The sequence below is a fragment of the Urtica dioica genome, chromosome 9, assembly GCF_054948205.1.
Source record: "Urtica dioica subsp. dioica isolate 48M chromosome 9, U.dioica_male_clone48M_v1_H2, whole genome shotgun sequence".
NCBI lineage: Eukaryota > Viridiplantae > Streptophyta > Magnoliopsida > Rosales > Urticaceae > Urtica > Urtica dioica.
The window spans coordinates 30,412,622-30,432,657 of record NC_142764.1 but is presented as its reverse complement, the minus strand read 5'-3'; the positions used below and the strand labels follow the sequence as shown (position 1 = coordinate 30,432,657).

General features: G+C 37.0%; 4 protein-coding genes across 5 annotated transcripts; 2 read left to right on the top strand and 2 right to left on the bottom strand.

The window, feature by feature from the left end:
- The first annotated feature begins 201 nt into the window (after window positions 1-201).
- Window positions 202-4,531, top strand: LOC149386829 (C2 domain-containing protein / GRAM domain-containing protein). Its single transcript, XM_089627216.1, has 18 exons — window positions 202-459; window positions 791-841; window positions 949-1,046; window positions 1,222-1,297; window positions 1,575-1,703; window positions 1,822-1,868; window positions 1,956-2,067; window positions 2,202-2,318; window positions 2,694-2,723; window positions 2,832-2,931; window positions 3,010-3,116; window positions 3,196-3,333; window positions 3,418-3,522; window positions 3,618-3,764; window positions 3,864-3,917; window positions 3,988-4,051; window positions 4,141-4,202; window positions 4,279-4,531. Exons 1-18 carry the CDS (start codon window positions 262-264, stop codon window positions 4,363-4,365), a joined length of 1,722 nt encoding a protein of 573 aa, XP_089483342.1. The 5' UTR covers window positions 202-261; the 3' UTR covers window positions 4,366-4,531.
- Window positions 4,532-6,747: 2,216 nt separating this feature from the next.
- On the top strand, window positions 6,748-9,091 carry LOC149386828 (Pre-rRNA-processing protein TSR2, conserved region). Its single transcript, XM_089627496.1, has 4 exons — window positions 6,748-7,098; window positions 7,308-7,396; window positions 7,529-7,642; window positions 8,617-9,091. The coding sequence occupies exons 1-4, from the start codon at window positions 6,912-6,914 to the stop codon at window positions 8,836-8,838; spliced, it is 612 nt and encodes a 203-aa protein (XP_089483622.1). The 5' UTR covers window positions 6,748-6,911; the 3' UTR covers window positions 8,839-9,091.
- Window positions 9,092-9,956: 865 nt separating this feature from the next.
- On the bottom strand, window positions 9,957-12,652 carry LOC149386827 (protein DELETION OF SUV3 SUPPRESSOR 1(I)-like). 2 transcript variants are annotated; one of them, XM_089627535.1, is made up of 3 exons: window positions 12,469-12,652; window positions 12,245-12,349; window positions 9,957-10,323 (listed from the first exon to the last, which is right to left on the bottom strand). In XM_089627535.1, the coding sequence occupies exons 2-3, from the start codon at window positions 12,333-12,335 to the stop codon at window positions 10,193-10,195; spliced, it is 222 nt and encodes a 73-aa protein (XP_089483661.1). In that variant the 5' UTR covers window positions 12,336-12,349; window positions 12,469-12,652; the 3' UTR covers window positions 9,957-10,192. The 2 variants fall into 2 exon arrangements, with proteins under 2 accessions (XP_089483661.1, XP_089483662.1); XM_089627536.1 differs by having other exon boundaries at window positions 12,463-12,587.
- A 1,388-nt stretch (window positions 12,653-14,040) lies between these two features.
- On the bottom strand, window positions 14,041-15,908 carry LOC149386826 (Cytidine/deoxycytidylate deaminase family protein). The gene is made up of 3 exons (XM_089624945.1): window positions 15,519-15,908; window positions 15,137-15,435; window positions 14,041-14,855 (listed from the first exon to the last, which is right to left on the bottom strand). The coding sequence occupies exons 1-3, from the start codon at window positions 15,810-15,812 to the stop codon at window positions 14,246-14,248; spliced, it is 1,203 nt and encodes a 400-aa protein (XP_089481071.1). The 5' UTR covers window positions 15,813-15,908; the 3' UTR covers window positions 14,041-14,245.
- Between the last annotated feature and the right edge of the window lie 4,128 nt (window positions 15,909-20,036).

Below are 20,036 nucleotides of genomic sequence, written 5' to 3'. Positions count from 1 at the left end.
ACGACATTGGATATTGTTTGCTTCTGCACGCACTGTCGCATTCAGCGACGCGTTCTCTTGCGTGTTGTTTATGTTATAACTTATAAGTCAAACTGTTACACCTTCTTTTACCAAAACGCCCTTCCAGTGTCATCTCTTTCGCCGAGAGAACAAGGGTGCTTTGGTCATTAAGAAGGGATCGCTTTTTAAATAACGCCAACGGTTCTGACTTGACTCTCCGCTCCGCCGTCTGTGGTTACGGCGGCTACGTTCGAGTGAATTATGTTTCTGTTCTCCGCCGATTCCGTTCAAATGGCGATCGAGGCCGTGCTTTTGGATTTTCTGTTGCCGTCGTGGTGGGAGATCCAGGTCTCTCTCGCCGCCTCGCTCTTCCTAATCTTCTCGTACTGGTTTTTCTCTCACAGAGCCTCTACAAATCCCATCGGAGATTCCTCTGCCTCCTCCGCCGAATCCGCCGATGTAAACACCATTTCTTCATTCCTCCGTTTGCTTCTTTTTCTGTTCTTCTTTTTCTTTTCTTCTTCTTCTTCTTCAATTTCGAATCTTTTTCACTGCTTCTAATGAACTAGGGTTCGGACCAATGCAAGTGATTTGTTTCTTGAGTCGTTTTAATCTACTAAATTTTGAATCTTTTTTCTTTTATCATATTTCGAATTGATTGGGTCAATGTAAGGTATAATTTAACATATATGTATATATTATACATATATGATATTTATGTATGTATTGAATAGAAAGAATTGAAAGGAAAAAAAATTGTTTGACGCTGTTTGTCTTTCATGTTTCGTAGACGTTCGAATTGAAAGGAGATCTTCAAGCAAATTCCGCATATTTAATAAAGGTATGTTTTTTTACTTATAGTTTGTCTAAGTGATAAAGAGTTTGAAGAAAAGAAAGAACATTGTTGTTGTGAACTCGGTATTTGGATCATCTGGTTCCTATTTCCAGTTAGAATTGTTAGCCGCTAAAAATCTAATTGGCGCAAATTTGAACGGCACTTCGGATCCATATGCTATCATCACATGCGGTACAGAGAAGCGATTCAGGTTAGCAATTGTATACCCTCTTTCTTTTTTGCCACTGCAATTTGTCTGAGAACAAAGATAATATTAGAGGGTTAGATTTTGCAAAAAGGTTGTTTTAGCCAGAAATGATGTCCTTTCATAAAATTTCTTTCACTACATGTGTGGTGTGAATAAGCTGTAACTTTTACGGACGCAGTTCAATGGTCCCGGGTTCAAGAAATCCAATGTGGGGCGAGGAATTCAATTTTTCAGTTGATGAACTTCCTGTCCAGGTATCAGCCACAATTTTGCACTTCTCTCTCTTCCAAAAATATTTGAAGCTCCGATTTCTTTGTTCAGTTTTAAATTTTACGTTATTGTGGAGTCCACATCATCGGTTCAAAGTTCAAACTTGACATGACTTGCAAAAATTGTTTCGTGAACAATGATTTTGCTGCATTGTCCACTGGATGAAATTCTATTGAAAATCATGCAATATGGTACAATATCGATTGATTAGTATCAACTATTATTCCCCAATTGAGCTTTACTTCTTACCTGGAATCGCAGATTAATGTAACTATATATGATTGGGATATCATTTGGAAAAGTGCTGTACTTGGTTCAGTGTCTGTGTCAGTTGAAAATGAGGGTCAAACAGGAGCGGTATGGTATACATTAGACAGTCCATCTGGGCAGGTAATTATTTTCTTCCTCGGCTCCTCTATATTTGTATAAATTATTGTTCTTATATGACTTATTATTAGGCGAGAGTAACACCAATGTGCTTATTATGAAAATGGATTTTTCTTATCAGGTCTGTCTTCATATTAAAACGATAAAGATGCCCGTAAAATCTTCCAGGTGATCTTCTTGAGGATTCGCTGTTATAATATATGGTATCCATTTATGTATAATCGTATCATTCTCAGTTACTTTGAGTTTGTGTAGGGCGAAGAATGGTTTTAGCGGAGGCAAGCCGAGGATTCCGTTGCCTGGACCCACAATGGTTCATCAAAAGCCAGGGCCTCTTCAAACAATATTCGATCTTCCTCCTTCTGAAGTAAGTTGAATTAACTCTTCCTGCCTTTGTTTTCTGTGACATATTCTTGTGATGTTCATCGTCTTTTTAATTGTTTTAGTGTAAGGGTGTACCAATCAGATTTCACCTGGTAGATAATGGCGTTCATATTTCAGGTGGTTGATCATAGTTATTCTTGCGCGCTTGAGAGGTCATTCTTGTATCATGGCCGTATGTACGTCTCTGCATGGCATATCTGTTTCCATTCAAATGTATTTTCTAAGCAAATGAAGGTAAGCTTATTATCTTTTACCAAGTATGATACTTTACTGCATATACCTAATGATAAGTTTAGACAAAAAGGATTCCTAAAAGGATGATGTCCTTAAGTGAAATTAATTGATTTTGGATTTGGTATATTTTTCATGATGACACTATTGATCCGTGCAAGTTACTTCCTTTGTATCATACAAAAATTTGTGCTTCGTTGGAAGTAAAACCACTGCTCTATACGTCATGTTATTTTTTTGTTCCAGATGCATGTCCACAAGTTTATACTGTACTGTAATGTTTTTTTTTATTTATAATAAAATACAACGTGTTGGATCCGGTGCTTTGTACCTGTTTGTGGTGCCTAACATGGACTGTTTCTTCATTCAAAATTTCAGGTGATGATACCATTTGAAGATATTGATGAGGTACTCTCTCTCTCTCTCTCTCTCTCTCTCTCTCTCTCTCTCTCTCTCTCTCTCTCTATGAATCTAAATGTCGGATTACACATGTTTTTATTATATATAATTATGAAGATTAGGAGGAGTCAACATGCATTCATAAATCCGGCGGTAACAATCACTTTACGAATGGGTGCGGGTGGGCATGGAGTACCCCCTTTGGGAAGTCCCGACGGTTGGTTCTGATGATTTGCATTTTCTTCTTGAGAAGCCTTAATCTGCATTTTGTGTAACTTTTGTTTTGCATTTTCAGGTAGAGTCAGATACAAGTTTGCTTCATTCTGGAACAGGAATCACGCCCTAAGAGCTCTATTGCGAGGGGCAAAGACATTCCATGCCAGGCTAGAGGCTGAAAAGAAGGTTGCCTTTTTTAATATTTCATCACTTTCTGTGTTGCATATGCGATATCAAGCAGCGATGTTTGGCTGTGGTTACACAGGAGAGCTTAGAGTCGGCACTGCGTGCACATAGCAGCTCCGTCAGAGGGGGGAGTAAACTCGATATTCTTGAAGATGTCCCTAAAACCGGAAAATACCAAGCCTTCATTAAAGAGGAAGCTATTACGAGTATACACAACGTATGTCTTATCTCATCTCATTCATCCCATTACTCGGATTCATTTTTTACCTTTCGCTTATTATTGCTTGTGTTATCTTTCCAGGGTGTTTTCCCTTGCATGGCACAGAATTACTTCGATTTATTGTTGAGCGATAGTTCGAATTTCATAAAAGAATACCGTTCAGCGCGGAAGGATACTAATCTCATTGTAAGTGCTAAGCCGAGAGATTACTAATCTCTGTTTGATCTGAGGAATATGTGTATGTGTGTTAGGGAAGTATTGATGTGATATTTTGGGTTCAGATGGGACAATGGCATTCGGCGGATGAGTATGAGGGGCAAGTGAGAGAAATAACGTTCAGATCGGTTTGCACAAGTCCGATGTGCCCTCCAGATACCGCTATGACCGAGTACCAACACTTTCTTTTCTCCCCCGACTCCAAAAAGCTGGTAACCACACACACACCACTCAGCTCACTCAATCAATCACTATGCATTCAAATAACTTGTATCCATCAACTAATATATGTACCATTGCTTGGCTTTCAGATTTTTGAAACTGTGCAACAGGCTCATGATGTTCCGTTCGGGTCTTATTTTGAGGTACTTGTCCTGATAGTTTGTTGTTCACTTAGTTTGCTTGTGAAGCTTAGCTAATATGAATTGGGTGTAGATACACTGTCGGTGGATTTTAGAGACAACTGATGAGAAGACGTGCGCAATGGACATAAGAGTTGGTAAGCAAACGTGACAATATCAGAAGCAAGCTTGATTAAATGATGAAAAAAGACGAGAGAATGAGACTGAGAATACATTGTTGTGGCAGGTGCACATTTCAAGAAATGGTGTGTGATGCAGTCTAAAATAAAGTCAGGTGCCATGAACGAGGTGAGTTTGAGTGAAAGAGGATTGTATTTCAAATTTGAGGACAATATTCTTCTAAATTTGTGTGAATTGCTTGCAGTACAAGAAAGAGGTTGAGATGATGTTAGACACAGCCCGGTCGTTTATTAACAAGCCAAACTCCAAAGACTCTGCAACTTTTCCCTGAAGAAATCACCACCACACACACGCTTGCATATATTACTGTAACTATTTTATGTGTTTATAACTATTTAATATATAGTTTGTTAGGGAGCTAGTTAAGATGTACATTTTGCACAGATATAGAGAGCATGGCTATTGGCGGGTAATTAATTATCTACTTATTACGAATATCTCTTTCTCTCTCTCTCTCTCTCTCCTGCGGATTTAATCACACGTTTTAGCAATACGTTGCTTTCTGTAATCATATTTTGTTATCGGGCGTAAAAAAAAATTATAAACACTTGAGAAGAAGACTAATAAAAATTAGTTGTGTTGGAAGAAAATTCAAATGATATGAATAAATTTGGATTATTGAACTCTATTGTTTCGAAGAGATCTTAAGACTTGTAGAAAAATAATTTTCTTAAGTCGATTTTGGAAGAAAAATAAAATGATATGAATAAATTTGGATTATTGAAATATTAAAAAAAAAAAAAAAAAAAACCTCTATTGTTTCGAAGAGATCTAGACTTGTAGAAAGATAATTTTCTCAAGTCGAAAAGCACCGTTGGCAATGGCCAAAAAGAAAGCTAAAATGCTTTTGAAGAGAGAATTATGTTCTATAATTGTTAGTAGTAGGCCATTAGCTGGCGTTTACAATCAATTATGTATATAATAAAACACCCTGTTGTCGCAGTTTTTCGGACAACGATTTAGGAGTCAAAGGCGGTTAGACCCAAGGCCGGACCAAGTGGTCTCGTCTTGACTCGAGCGTGTCGGACTTGATATCTCAAGTCGTCCCTTAGCTGTTGGTGATGTCTATCTCGTTCAGGCACCTGAAAAGCAAGCAAAGAGGCGTGAACTACAAAGGGAAAACAGGGGTTGCCCCTGTTTACCTCTCCGACGCTCAACATTAGTAGGATTGAGGTGGTTTGTAGAGGGTTTAAGTGTTTAGAGGCCAAGGCTTGAGAGAAACGAGCGAGGTATGAGTTCGGCAGCGTTTCAGTACTCAAGAATGGATTACTTGTACCAGGGGAGGGACCCCGATACTTATAGGCGACCAAGGGGCATTTTGGGCATCCCCTTGGCCGAAGGCCGACCCTGGGTCGTCCATGGAGCTCGGAGGCCGGCTCTGGGTCATCCATGGAGCCAGAGGCTGACCTTGGGTCGTCCATGGAGTTCGGAGGCCGGCTCTGGGGCGGCCTTGGAGGCGAGGGCCGGCTCTGAGGCGGCCTTGGAGACGAGGGCCGACTCTGAGGCGGCCTTGGAGACGAGAGCCGGCTCTGAGGCGGCCATGGAGGCGAGGGACGCCTCTGAGACGTGGAGGCCGAGCTGAGGCCGGGGTCGAGCTCGCCAGCCGAGGTCGAGCTGAGGTCGAACTGAGGCCGAGGTCGAGCTCGTCAGGCCGAGGTCGAGCTGAGGTCGAGGTCGAGCTCGTCAGGCCGAGGTCGAGCCGAGGTCGAGCTAAGGCCGAGGTCGAGCTGAGGCTATCATGTGCTGGTTAGGCATGAATGAGTGAAGTATTTTAATATATAACTATTTGGGTCATAGTGTCACGTATACAATCAAACCACTGTTTCTTTCATATTAGTAGTTAGCAGTGTCGAGTTTCGAGTCTTAAAACTCCCCCGGAGAAAATAAGTTTAAAGAACAATAAAACTTTGCTATAAGAATATTAACAATAACGATAAAAGATGCAAGAAGAGCGATAAGGGAACATAAAAGAATTCACTCCCAAAGAATCTCATGTTTCCCATCACCTCTATTCCTGTGGAACAAATACTCCTTGAGGGTATTAATATACAAGACTCTGGGGGATTTAATATTTACACACTGATCATATTCATTATTTTTCCAGAGAAAAAAAAAAATCCTTTTATTATTGCTTTCGGGGGACACGAAACTGGGATCTTTGGTTAGGAGGTGGGAGTTGGGCATGAGAAGGCAATATGGCGGATAGAGACTGGAAGTTGGTGTTGCCCACAAACCAAAAGAGAGCCCATTTCAGGTTGCACAGTGTGTACTTTAGAGCTTTCGTCCAATTCTCTTGCTTGTTGAAGCTTTGCGTTATAGAGTAGCTTTCCACTTTGTCAAGCTCAATCCTATCACAACACCACACAATCAAATCATTCACCACCCTTCAATCACGACGGTCCTTCAGAAAAAAAAAAGAAAAGAAAAAAAAAGTCTGCAAGAACTTACTTGTAAGGCAATTTGAAACACTTCTCGGGAGGTATATTGTTCTCTTGATCCTTGGAGTAAGCAAACTCGGCCAACCCCTTGAGGCACGTCAAGTATGTCGTCATCGCTTTGTCATATCGGGTATGTTTGGAATAGACTTTATAAAGAGGTACTTTTGTCTTTTTAACCAATAGCAAATTAAATTGGCTTAAATATTTAAAAAAGAAGACAAATCGGCTTAAACCCCAATACTCAATTCTCTCCTGTATTCTTAACCTACCTCTCCTCCTCACACTTCCCAACGCAGTCGAACTCGCACCCGACCGCTTCTCCTCCGCAATACTCAGTTCGACCTCGCAGTTCTTGTGATTCTCAGAAGAGATAGAGAAGATGAAAGACTCGAGTCCGGTTTTGTCCGAAGAATCGGGGTCTGTATTCAACGAAGGAATAGGGCTCGTCCTCTCCAGATGGTCGGCCCTTGCATTGGCCGTCGATAACGAGTGGGGTGGTCGGAATTCTCGCCAGAAATCTGACCTGATTCACTCAGATATCTACTCCTGGTTCACTCTCTCCACTGGTAATTGAAAAAAAAAAACATATCTATTTCACTGTATTTTGACTGTTGGTCTTTCGTGTTTTGATGATTACACCGTTGTGTTGCTATATCGTTTTAAGAAGATTGAAATGACATATTATTTTCAGAAATCTAAGAACAATGGTTCAATTTGAAATCTCTGACTAAAATTGATTAACACTTTATTCAATTTTTGTATTACCTGGGTGTAGAGCCTCTTTACATAGACGATTTGGAAGAGAAGCTTTATGAAGGTTTGCTTACATTGAATACCCAGGTTGACGATGGCAGTGTTGAAGAGGTTCGGTTCTTTTATGCTTTCCTTCTTCATTTTATAGTTCGAATTTCAGTCATGTCTCATTGATTCTCTTATAAATTTTCTTCCGGTTTGTCAAAAATTTGTCTTAAGTGCTTTTGTTTTTTGTTCACAAAGATAGCGGAGAAGTTGATGATCATGCACGAAGAGTGTTTGGATGGTAATTACAAGTCCGTTGAAGGTCTTAGAGAATCGAGCCATCATAGGGTTCCAGTTTCTCATGTCAGAGAGGTAAGATAATGTAGATGAAAAAAAAACCCCTCACTGTGCTTGGTTCTAGTTTTAGCTTTACCGAGTTCAATAATTTTTTTTCTTGTCTTATTCTTGTACTTCTCGCGATGTTACTTCTTCAAGTGACTAGCGGATTCGTTATACTTAATAAATGGTGTAATACTGTTAGATTTTATATCCAATAGTAGTTTCTAATTTTGGATTGCACTTCCACGAGGATGGCATCATAGGTTGATTAATTGAATGGCGACCAAAGTTTTTTTATTTTTTTATTTGTATATGGAAGCTTCGCTTATGTTGATTTGATACATTACGTCGAATGAAAGTTGTTTAAACTTGCATGATTTGATGAGGATGACATATGTTCTCCTTCATACCATCTCCAATGCATGATCGTCTAGTTTATTTTATTTTTTTATTTTTACTTTTTTTAATCAAGTCAATCCATCGCCTAGTTAGCATTGCATATTAAGTCTCAAACATATACGGAAGTTTTAATCTATATCTATTTTTCTCACTACTATCTTAGTTTTGATCTAGTTTATTTTATTTTTATCTTTTTTTAATCAAATCAATCCATCGCCTAGTTAGCATTGCATATTAAGTCTCAAACATATACGGAAGTTTTAATCTATATCTATTTTTCTCACTGCTATCTCGGTTTCAAGTATAGAATCGAAAGTGAGATCTGGGATTTTTAGAATAGGATATATTGAAGATATTTGTGTGTTTGTGTGTGTGTCTAATATTATACTTGGAACTAAATATGAAACCCCATTGAACGTTTTTAATTCTGTGGTATGGGTGATTAATTGAACAAAAAACAGTCCCCAAAAAGCCTGCGAGTCTGATTGATGAGTTTTTTTTTTTTATCAAGTCGCATTTTTTCAAGGGCATGCTAGTACTTAAACTCCCGTTGCATGAATTTGAATACGTAACTTTAGCTATTTAGTTTTTTCTCACCACTCTCTCAGGCAAATGATGATGACGATGAGGATGATAGTGACATGGATGTAGGACCCGGAATGGCCGAGGATGTTGGTTCGCAGAGACCAACGATCGGATCATCGAGGTCTGCGCCCTACCAAAATTCGGACGACATGCAAGTAGACGATCCGATTCCTCAGCCCTCTGCGGATAATGATGATGGATGGGTCGTTGTCAAATCAAAACGCGGTGGTGGAAGAAAGAAGTAGGTTTGAATTTGACCCGCTTCTCATCATTCACAAGTGTTCTTACCATATGCTTTATAATTTATGAGCTGTATAACTGAATCAATATTCAAGTGTATGCAGAGCCATATCTGTATTTCTTCTAAAAAAAAACTTTCTGATTGTTTGCAACTAGTAATGAAGTGTTGACGTACTTCTGTTACGTTTATCAAATGTGATTTGCTTCAAAAAAAATGTTTATCAAGTATGATTCTGATATCGAAGGGGTCAGTTGTTATATGGCCTTCAGAATCCCTTCTTCCTAAAGTACTCTCAGACCAATTTGGTGATAGTTAAAGCTTGAAGTAAGCACTTATTTTAGGTCGACAAAGTTTTGCCAGCATACCCCTAAAAATGAGAAAAGAACAGAAAAAAAAAAAGAAGATCAAACTAGCACTTTAGTTATAAATTTACTCTAAAAAAAATTATCTTAGTTATTTAAGAATTAATGACGTACTTAGCCTTTGTCGTATGACAATTATAATAATTCAACTCTCGATGCTTAAAATTGTTATTTATCCCCTTTATACTTTTTTTTTTAAAGAAAAAAAAAATTGCTCTCTCCGTTTATTTTGAGTGAATCCATCGGTTAAATGTGACATGCGCTAATAATGTTATTTAACTTAATAACCAATTTAAATTATTGGATTAGCAAAATAGCAAAGGTTTACTTAAATTTAGCGAAATAGCTAAAATGTGCAATAATCAGGTTTCAAAAAAATATTTGACTAAAAATTAGTCAAATATTTTTTTGAAACCTGATTATTGCTCATTTTAGCTATTCAACTAATTTAAGTAAACCTTTTAGTCAAATATTTTTTTGAAACCTGATTATTGCACATTTTAGCTATTTTGCTTCCCAATGGTGTTCTTCTTGAGCTACTATCTTGATTGTAATAAGATAGCTAATATGGAGATGATGTAGGCTCCAAAACGTTTGAGAAAGGTAAGCTAGAGGTTGGTTTCGAAATATTGCATTTATTAAATATTTGTTTTTTCTCCTTCATGTAGTACAGAAATCTATTATATATAAGCTATTATTGATTTAGGTTTAGTATGACTCTGCTACATAATGGAATCAAAGGTTAAATGCGAGCAGAACAAGGCCAAAGCATTAAATCACCATCTTTCAAATTAGACTGGCAAACATTCGATCAAATAAGTAATTCTGACAGATACCAACAAAATAAAGCCTTCAGATTACAGGTTACATAAAAGTTTGATAGTATAGTTATGAGTGTGCTAAGGAGGCATAATTGGATACATCCACTGAAACCATCAAAGAGTTTGGACATGCCAATGAAGCTAAAAACAAAGTACCCTAAGAAAGGGAAAATGTTCAGGCCTTCGCAGCATTGTTCTCCAACTCCTTCCTCAGTTGCTGAGAGAAGTCGTCATTCACATCATCATCGTCCCAATCGTCTTCCCACTGCTGTGTTAATTCCTTTCCTTCTCCCTTCTCGTTCCATTCTGTTAGCAAAGATACAGCAAAATGCACACAAAAAAAAAACTTTAGGCAGACTTATCGGAGTAATTTCAATTTATATGCCATTGCCTGTGAATACAACCCGTTCAGCGATGTTGGACAGGCACGCGAAAAGGAAAAAAAAAAAAAAAAAAAAAGCTTCAGGCACACTTATAATGAGATGAAGTAAATTCAATATGAATGGAATTTGAACATAACTAGTGCAACAAAAATCCAGCAGTAAGCCTCTCAAGAATCTTTGAGAGAATAAAAGGTCCCACAGAAAGCAGATAAGCAATCGCCAAAAAAAGGGCTGAAGATTATGCATTAATATGAAATGAGCGAGGAAATATGCTCGTGATAGTTCACCCAACATAAGTGGATTATAATAATGTGGTGTCATTTGTGGGATCCTAGAAATAAATAAAACTACGATCACTTCTGCGATTGCTCATTATTCCTTGTATCTACTAGCTCTACGTGATGATTGATTAAACAGAGAAACATTGGTGAAGGAACAAAGAATCAGAGAAGAGTAACTCTGGGGAATTTTTTTTTTTTCGTCAAAAGGCAGTAAACAGCACTCCCAAACAGACACCATATATAAATGATCAAAATCCCAAACAGCCTCTCTACTCTAAACAAGCTAACATATTAATTTTACAGTATACACGGAAAATCTAATCTTCCTGAGAGAAATATTATTTATAGCAAAATTCGAAGGCCTAACTTTATCAATTTCCTAAATTACACATGCAATACATTGTCTCACACGTGCTCCCCAAAACGCTGAAACTCTGAATCCTTCTCTAACTTTCCCATGAACCCTTTTACATTTCATAATATTAACACTATGAAAAATTAACATCAAGTTTCAGCTATTCATAAATTTCCATTTTGCATCAGAAACCCAATCTGAAATCACATGACGTTCACCACTCTCATCATCTACGACTTATTTGGTCCTTTTCAGGCTGTAAAGAAATGAATTATCCAACCAGCCTCGGAGCACAAACCCCCGGATATTATAAGATATGCCATAAATTATTTGAACTCGAGAAATCGGTAACAAAAATCTTCATCGAGAAATTTCATCCCACGGAAAAAAGCACGAGATATCACATGAAAATCCGAGCCAATCGTATCCAACCCAAAAATAACCCAAAAGATGCAAATATTAAAGGGAAAATAACACATTTATACCTTGTGTTTTAGTGAAATGTCGAGTTTAACCCTCGGTTTTCAAAAATGTCGAGTTCATACCCTCTGTTTAACTAAAATGACGAAATTATACTTTCTGTTTAACTAAAATGACGAAATTATACCCTGAAATAGATAACAGTGTCACGAATATTCTTTTTATTGACTTTTCATTGACGTTGACTATAATATTTATATATAAACACCAATTATCTTTATTCATTCGCGCCATATATGTAATTGATTTAAAAACTAAAAAATAAATAACAATCTCTTAATCGTGAAGAACACAGAAAGAGGCAAAGGGGTAAACATCGATAGTTGATAGTCATCAAAATCGCATATTCGAACAGAGAATCCAGGATTTAGAGTTACAATTCGAACACGGAATGAAGTCATTTTTTTGGAGGTATGAGTTTTATTATTTAATTTCAATTTAAGGTTATTTTTATTTCAAAATTGAGAATTTGGAAGTTAGGGCACTGATTTAGATTTGATTTGGTTTTTCTTATATAAGAGTAAATATGCTGTTAATCATTTCAGGGTATAATTTCGTCATTTTAGTTAAACAGATGGTATAATTTCGTCATTTTAGTTAAACAGAGGGCATGAACTCGACATTTTTGAAAACCGATGGTTAAACTCGACATTTCACTAAAACACAGGTATAAATGTGTTATTTTCCCAATATTAAACTTAAAAACAAGAAATCGAGAAAGTACATACCTTCGTTGATCTCGAACTCCTCAAACTCGTCGTCGTCTTCAAACAAATCGACCTTGGGATCTTCCGATGGGGCCTTCTGATCCTTCTCCATTATCAGGAAAAACCCTAACGATTCAAAAAACATGTCAGAGTCTAAATTAAGAAATTGAAGAAGGAAAAGAGTTAATCTAAATCGATAACATCGTTATTTGATATCCCGTGAGTTTCAGATCGAAAACCGTAACCTCTTTGTAACGGCGCGAGTATTCTTCTTCTACAAAGTTCAAACCCCTCTGTGCTTGTTTTCTGAGTCCACAAGCAATGCTCAGTTCAATTGTGTTAACGAAAAAAATCACAAAGTAAAAAGCTTCTAAAGTTTTCACTTCGTCCCTGAACTATTGCTTTGTAGTATTTTACCCAAAACTAAAGTTTTGTTGAAGTAAAATAGTCCCTGATCTTTTATTGTCAATATCGTTCTAAAAATTGATTTTTATGCCTCCGTGACATGAGACATTTTTCTCCCATCGTTACTCCTTTAACGTTAAATGTAAACAAAATTTCACATGTAACCATCTAATGTTAAGATGAGATTTTATAATCAAGATATCATTTCTTATTGTATTTAAAAAAGAAGTAATTATTATTCATTTTAAAATTAATCAACGAGATAATAAATTGTATAAAAAGAATCTCCAAATATACAAAAATTAAGAACCAAAGAAGATTCCGAAGTGGTGCACCTTGATAACAAAGTATCCAGTGTCAAGCCTATTTGCCAAGTGAAGAATGTTGGAATAAAGTTAATAAATATTATTTATTAACATGTGGATGGTTGATTTTGTTTGCCAAAATCGGACCTAAGTTAAAAGAGAAATTGACGAGCTGGGTCGAGCTGGACGAACTGACGAAGTCATTCAGCTCGACTAGATAGGACGAGCTAGACGAACTGACGAAGTCATTCAGCTCGACTAGATAGGTCGAGCTGGACGAAGTGACAGTCATTTCAGCTCGACCAGGTCAGCTCGACAAGCGAGGTCGAACTGGATCAGCTCGACTAGGCGAGGTCGATCTGGAAGAATTGACGGTCATTCCAGCTCGACAAATGCAAGGCCAACGTACTGAAGTGACAACGTTATTCCAGGCGAACTGGACGAGCTCGACTGGGGGCGAGCTCGACCAGGTGAACTGGATGAGCTCGACCAGACGTACTGGACGAGCTCAACCAGACGTACTGGACGAGCTTGACCAGGCGAACTGGTGACAAAGTCATTCTAAGTCGGACGAGCTCGACTAGACGAGCTCAACGAGCTCGACTGGACGAACTCGAAGAGCTCGACCAGACGAAGGGACGATTTAAAGCCTACGGTTTTGAGCTTTAAGTGCGCATTATGGCTGTGCCATTAATGCTGAAAACGTTGGACGCTCTGCATAAGTTTGAAACGGTGTATTTACTGGGTGTAATAATATGCATTAATGCCTTTATGGCTGTACGTTTTTGAAGTTTCAAACCTCACAGCCTTCGCCTATATAAGTGAAGTTTAAGCTCTCATTCAGGACACCGAAAATACAGAGAGAAAATAAAAATCCAATTAGTTTTCCCCACTGTTCCGAGCTCCCTCTCTCCCAGAAAATATTTCTTTTCTTTTATCTTGTAATGAATGTAAAAAACGTCCGTGATATGTAGTAACTCAGTTTTGGTTACATCCTTTGCTTATAAGATATCCCTTTAGATTCTGACTACAGTATTACCCTTTCATATATAGTTATTCCTGTCTGTCATATGCTATTTGATTAATAAAAATAATGATATAAAAAAGAGTAAAAAAGTCTATAGTTTCACTTCATCGCCCTTGTACTATCCATATTAATATGGGAATTTTTCCATTGCCCATTAAGTCTTTCTTATTCATAAATACGGGATAGTAGGGAGAAAAATGCTTTGCTACAGAAAATAATAAACTGCCAACATTATTCTGTTAAATGATTTAAAGCTCCCAAACAAAAAAGGGAGAGAAGTTGATGTCAGAAATATCCCTCGAGTAACACACTGCTACCTGAGATTTTAGACTGAAATTTCTTCATGCCTAGTGTTTTTGGCAGACTCTTTAACCCAACAATCGATTCGAAATTGTTACCGTCACTCTCGACCCAAAATGGCAATACTTCCACTACAACCTTCTGCAACAGCTTTTGCTCCAAGCCTTCTCGGACTAACTCGACGATGACATCATCGCTGTAACCCCTCAGGTCTATCAGAACGCTGCAAAATCCTCGGCGCTTACAATCTTCGAGAACGCCGCCCAGATTCATCTTTTCCCCAATCGGCGTTTCAGCACCTTCCTCGGGATCCACAGCACTCTTCCTGTCGCCGAAGACGATCAATTTGGCTGCTGATTCTGCCGGCAGATCAGGGCCATTCGCCGCAGAATCACCATCGCTCGCTGCTATGATTAAAAAAGGTTGATTGGCTCCAGGCTCTTTCGAAGCTGGGACCGAAATCCGTTTGGCCATTGAGGCGGAAGAAACTATTACGGCGTCGTATTCTTGTAACAATCTCGAGTAGTGACCGCCGGAATTCTCAGCTCCTTCGCCGAGCTGGTCAACTATCTTGCCGTTGACCGAGAGAGAGTATCTGCAAAGAAGACAACGTCACAGAGTTACTTCAAGAAAGCTTTAACATCTTTCCGCATATATAGTGCTTTCGATATTCTTCCGAGTTGTATTTGAGTCATTACATTAATCAAACACATGGAACAGAATTAATCATACACAAGCTCAATTAAAATATGTCTAGGATTAAAATTTGAATTAGTTGCCGGTGGAAATACAGTCGGAAATGTAAAATAAATGTCGAGACATTTGGATTAATTTGAGCGTAAGAAATGAAGTTTTGGTGGAGAGTTTGTTGGAAACCTGAGCGTGAGAAAAGGGTTGCCGGTAAGCATTTGATGAATGTAGGACTCGTTCAAGGCCTTACAGAGGTCCTCTTCAACGCCGACGGTGACTTGGATCCCGGCGTCTCTCAATTTCTCAACACCTTTGGAAGCCACGATGGGATTGGGATCGACCATTCCCACAACAACTCTCTTCACTTTGGCTTTGATTAGAGCTTCGGTACAAGGCGGGGTTCTACCGTAGTGGTTGCAGGGTTCCAAGCTCACATAGGCCGTGGCGTTCTCGGCTGAATCCCCGGCATCTCTAAGAGCGAATACCTTATATAATCCATATCCATCCAGGTTAGAGTGTATTCCCACACATAGACATACATGTAGTGTTAATCGGATATTTGACTGACCTCAGCGTGAGGCTGGCCAGCTTTAGGATGAAAGCCTTGACCAACAACAATGTCATCTTTGACGATAACACAACCCACCAAAGGATTGGGGCTGGTACACCCAATGGCCTTCCTCGCAATCTCAACGCACCTTCTCATATACGCTTCATCTTCATCCATCCCACACCGTGCGTACACCCAACCACCCAATCCAGATCTGGAATTTCGATGGACCCTTGCTCTGCGTGATCGTAATGCTAATGGTAATATTCGTATTTGGGGACACAGAGTAGCGCTCTCAAGAGATAGTCGCATTCTCTTTCGCCGGCGATTCAAAGAAACTGTGTTTGGTTTTGGATTTGCCAGACTCGTGTGGGTGTAGGGTCTCGATTCTTTGGAATTTCTATTTTATAAAAAAAAAAAAAAAAAAAAAAAATGGTACAGGCAAAAAAATGACTTACTTAAGAGAAAATTGACAAAAAAATGTAAGAAACCGAATGGTATTCAAACAAATATTTTATAAAAATAAACATATTTTTCGTAGTTCAAACTTCATATTTCATACAACGAATACATGACATCAATTTATCATCACAAATCATCATATTCATCATTAAATCATCATATTCAACTCAAGAACATCATTAATCATATCATTAAACATCCTATGCGTCGTATTCATCTCAAGAACATCTACTCAATAATATCATAATCATCATCAAATTATTATCTACAACATAAAAAAAAACACATATTTGGATTAAAATCAACATTTTATTCGGATTAAACCTAAAAATATATAGAAAACCATACAAAAAAACCAACAAACTCATTCATTGCTCAAACCCTTGATATCATGAATTAAAGTAAAAATGATTAAAAAAATTAAAAAAAATCCCAAAATTTGATAAACCCCCGAAATTACCTACCGAAAATCAAGGAAAGTTGACAAAATAAACTTGCAACGAACAAAAACCCTCGGAAAGCATCGAAAAAGCACCAGAAACCACCGGTAAATTGGAACGAAAACGGTAAATATCGAACTGGTACCGGTCGTTCAGGTAAAGCGGTTTCCGACCGGTTTCCGGTCTCTTTCCCAAAAAAGTCAATCATTGCCCAAGCCTAATGAGATAGGGAATTGGACCATTTTGTTTCCATTTACTATTCTAATAGGTATTACTATTTAATATTTATAGTATAACCATCCATAAATTTAATATGATATCTTCAGTGGTATAGTATCAGTAAGATCCCTCTAAAATTTGGAATTTTTAGGGCCTCTATTATATATTGCATTTTTAAAAGGAAATATTGTACAAAATAGCCATTTGAAACTTATTTATTAGTAAAATAGCCAAAGTTTCAATTTTTCAGCTACGTAGACAAATTTACGTTTTCAAAATTTTTTTGACAGTCAAGATTAAAAATTTTGACGATTATTATAAGCAATTTACCACTTTCAAAAAAATTACTTTTTTTAGTAAAAAAAAAATTATAACCAAATTACTGCACATTTTGGTTATTTCACTAAATTAAGACAAACTTTGCTATTTTACAAATTCACAAATTTAAATTGACTATTTAGCTACATCTCCTTATTAAAAGAATATATCCAGCCTTGAATCCTCTGGTGCATCAGTTTTCTTAAGCGAAAAATTATTTCATAAATGAAGCGATCGTCTATTACTTGAGGAAAAGAAAAACTCAAAATAGGACATATGTAGTAATTATCAAATTTCAACTAATCTAGAAAAGTATACATTTGTTGTCCAAAACCATCTTAATCTATATTATTAAAAAAAAAACAGTGTAAGATATGGTGTAGTAATAGTGGAGGAAAAAAAATATAAAAAAAATTATATAAAGTAGCCAATTTGAAATGTTGAAATTGTAAAATAACCAACGTTTCAAAAAAATTTAAAAACAACAAATGAAACATTAAAGAATATCAGATACATTGCTGATTAATAGCTCTTCAATTCAACCATTTCTCTGAATTCCCCGACAATACATTCCGATAGACAATATATGAAGAAACAGACGAAGTCAAATAGCCCATTTGAATGACATGGCAAGTAAACCAAAAACTCTATGCCGATATATCTTTTATCATGATTTAATTTTAAAACATTAATATAAAGTGGGTCCATTAGAAAAATAGTCAACTTAAACGTTTGGTATTGCTAAATAGCCAATGTTTGGTAAATCTTACGTAAATAGTCATTTTCATGTATTTACATACGTAAATCTTAGATAAATAGTCACCTCTACATATTAGGCCACGTCATTATTTACGGCTATTAACCTAAGATTTACCAAACGTTGACTATTTAGCAATGTCAAACGTTTAAGTTGGCTATTAGGGATAAATAGCCGGATAAATAGCCACCTTTACATATTAGGTCACGTCATTATTTACGGCTATTTACCTAAGATTTACCAAACGTTGGCTATTTATCAATTTCAAACGTTTAAGTTGGCTATTTTCCTAATTTTCTGACATAAAGTTGAGTGATTTTGTGAGATTTGATTGATGGGTAGTTAATTTGAGTACCTTAATTACTCTCTCGCACACTTTCTTTTTTTATTTCGTAGGTTGACTCTGATTTCTCGCTTCAGAGAACACATCTTCTTCTTCTCCATTTCTACGGCCTGTTCGACTCCGATTTCTTCACCAATTCCTCATCACTCACAACCTTAATCACTCGCTCCACCACAACCTCATCTTCCACTTCTCCGTCTCTCTTCTCCTCTTTCTCCACCATGAACATATGGCTTGTGCTCGAACTCACTTCCGCGATCATACTCTTCTCCTTCAAAACCTCAATCAGACTTGAGATCGCATCGGCGACCTCAACAGAAGTATCAGTTGAGATCCAATGATCCATGGCTTAGATCTGAAGCTCGGGCTTGGCGACGCGGCGGAGAAGCGTGTCGCGGTCCCTCGCCCAGTGTGCTGCTCTTCACGAATCATTGTTGTGCTTTTTTTAATACACTTTCTTTTTATTGATGGGATTTCTATTTATTTCACTTTAGTCATATTAATTTTGGTTTATTTGTGTTTATATTTCATTCAGAGTGGCTGCTTCGGGCAGAGTTGGAGGCGGCGAAAGCGAGGGAGGCTATGCTTTTTCGATCGAAGAATCGGCGACTAGAGACGATGGCAAGTTGACTCGGCAGTGAAGATCTCATAATATTTTTAGAGAATTTTTAATCTATTAATGAAAGAGTTATTTATTATAATATTTTCTATTTATTTATTTTATTTTTGTTAATTAATTTATATTTGGTAACCTTTCATTTTAATGAAGAGTATTTTTGTCTAATCAAGTTGATTAAAGTGATTTATTGCTGTTTCACACAAAATAAACTAAAAATTGGTTATTTGACAAATTTATGTTTATGATTCGTTACCCAAGCTTCCAAAAATATATTCGTGTAAATACGATATTATCATTGTAGATACTCTTAGAATCAAAGTCTCACGATGAATCTAGAAAAATATACATTTGTCGTAGATGTGCCTTCCAACATGATTAATACTAAGCTACATCCATACAAGAAAGTGACAGTACCAACTCTTAGAAAAGACTCTAACAAAGACCGTTCTAAAAAACTCAGTATCGTTGCTTTCAAGCGGGTCACGTGACAAAATATGGGTAGGTCTTGGGCTTAGGGTCAGCACTACATGCACATAACAGCTCTGTTAGAAGTCAGATCGATATTCTTGAAGATATCCCTAAAATCGGAAAACACCAAGCCTTCATCAAAGAGGAAGCTATTACGAGTATACACAACGTATGTCTTATCTCATCTCATCCATTCCATACTCAGATTCATTATTCCTTTCACTTATTATTGCTTGTGTTATTTTTACAAGGTGTTTTTATCTCCGCAACAATCTCAAAAATAAAAAATAAAATCACACAAAACAAAAGTTGTACAAAAATAAAACATAAATACTTACTTGTAGAAAAACAGTACTCTGTGAAATATTTTCTTAAGAGCACCGTTGATCGGTGGCTTTTACGCCCAAAAAGGAACGCCAAAAAATAAGCTAAAGTGTTTTTGAATAGAGAGAGCTCTTAATAGCATTAGCTGTCGTTTACAAAAGTGTGTATATATATATAATAAAACACAGTGTGGCAAGCTACAAATTATAACATCAGACAAGAACTCCATAATTATATATTTATTGAGTAATGAATATAAAAAATGTCCGTGATATAGTTAAGGATAAAGTACGTTAAAAGATCTCCCGACAAGAATAAAAGTTAATATAGTCCGTGATATAGAAGGTGCATCGTTATATATACTTCTTTATTATAGCCGTATAAAAGTTGAAACTATTTAGTACAAGTGTGTGAACTTCCTAGCGATAAATTTTTATGGTGATGAATATCAATTGAATGTATACGTCACTATCATCATAATTAGTGAATGAATTTTGAAAAGGGAAAAAATAAATATTTAGAAGTAGATTGGTAGATGTTTGAAAAAGAAGGGATTGTGGGAGAATATATAAAATTATATTTGTTG

Bases quoted from the DNA above. Each gene is read 5' to 3' on its own strand.
- LOC149386826 (XM_089624945.1), bottom strand. From the start codon at position 15,812: ATGCGACTATCTCTTGAGAGCGCTACTCTGTGTCCCCAAATACGAATA. The intron at 15,436-15,518 runs GTCAGTCAAATA...GGATTATATAAG, and splicing joins CTGGCCAGCCTCACGCTGAG to GTATTCGCTCTTAGAGATGC. The intron at 14,856-15,136 runs GTTTCCAACAAA...TCTTCTTTGCAG, and splicing joins AACCCTTTTCTCACGCTCAG to ATACTCTCTCTCGGTCAACG.
- LOC149386827 (XM_089627535.1), bottom strand. From the start codon at position 12,335: ATGGAGAAGGATCAGAAGGCCCCATCGGAAGATCCCAAGGTCGATTTG. The intron at 10,324-12,244 runs GTATGTACTTTC...CTTTGCTAACAG, and splicing joins GGAGTTCGAGATCAACGAAG to AATGGAACGAGAAGGGAGAA.
- LOC149386829 (XM_089627216.1), top strand. From the start codon at position 262: ATGTTTCTGTTCTCCGCCGATTCCGTTCAAATGGCGATCGAGGCCGTG. The intron at 2,068-2,201 runs GTAAGTTGAATT...TTCATATTTCAG, and splicing joins TCGATCTTCCTCCTTCTGAA to GTGGTTGATCATAGTTATTC. The intron at 2,932-3,009 runs GTTGGTTCTGAT...TTGCATTTTCAG, and splicing joins CCCTTTGGGAAGTCCCGACG to GTAGAGTCAGATACAAGTTT.
- LOC149386828 (XM_089627496.1), top strand. From the start codon at position 6,912: ATGAAAGACTCGAGTCCGGTTTTGTCCGAAGAATCGGGGTCTGTATTC. The intron at 7,397-7,528 runs GTTCGGTTCTTT...TTGTTCACAAAG, and splicing joins ACGATGGCAGTGTTGAAGAG to ATAGCGGAGAAGTTGATGAT. The intron at 7,643-8,616 runs GTAAGATAATGT...CCACTCTCTCAG, and splicing joins CAGTTTCTCATGTCAGAGAG to GCAAATGATGATGACGATGA.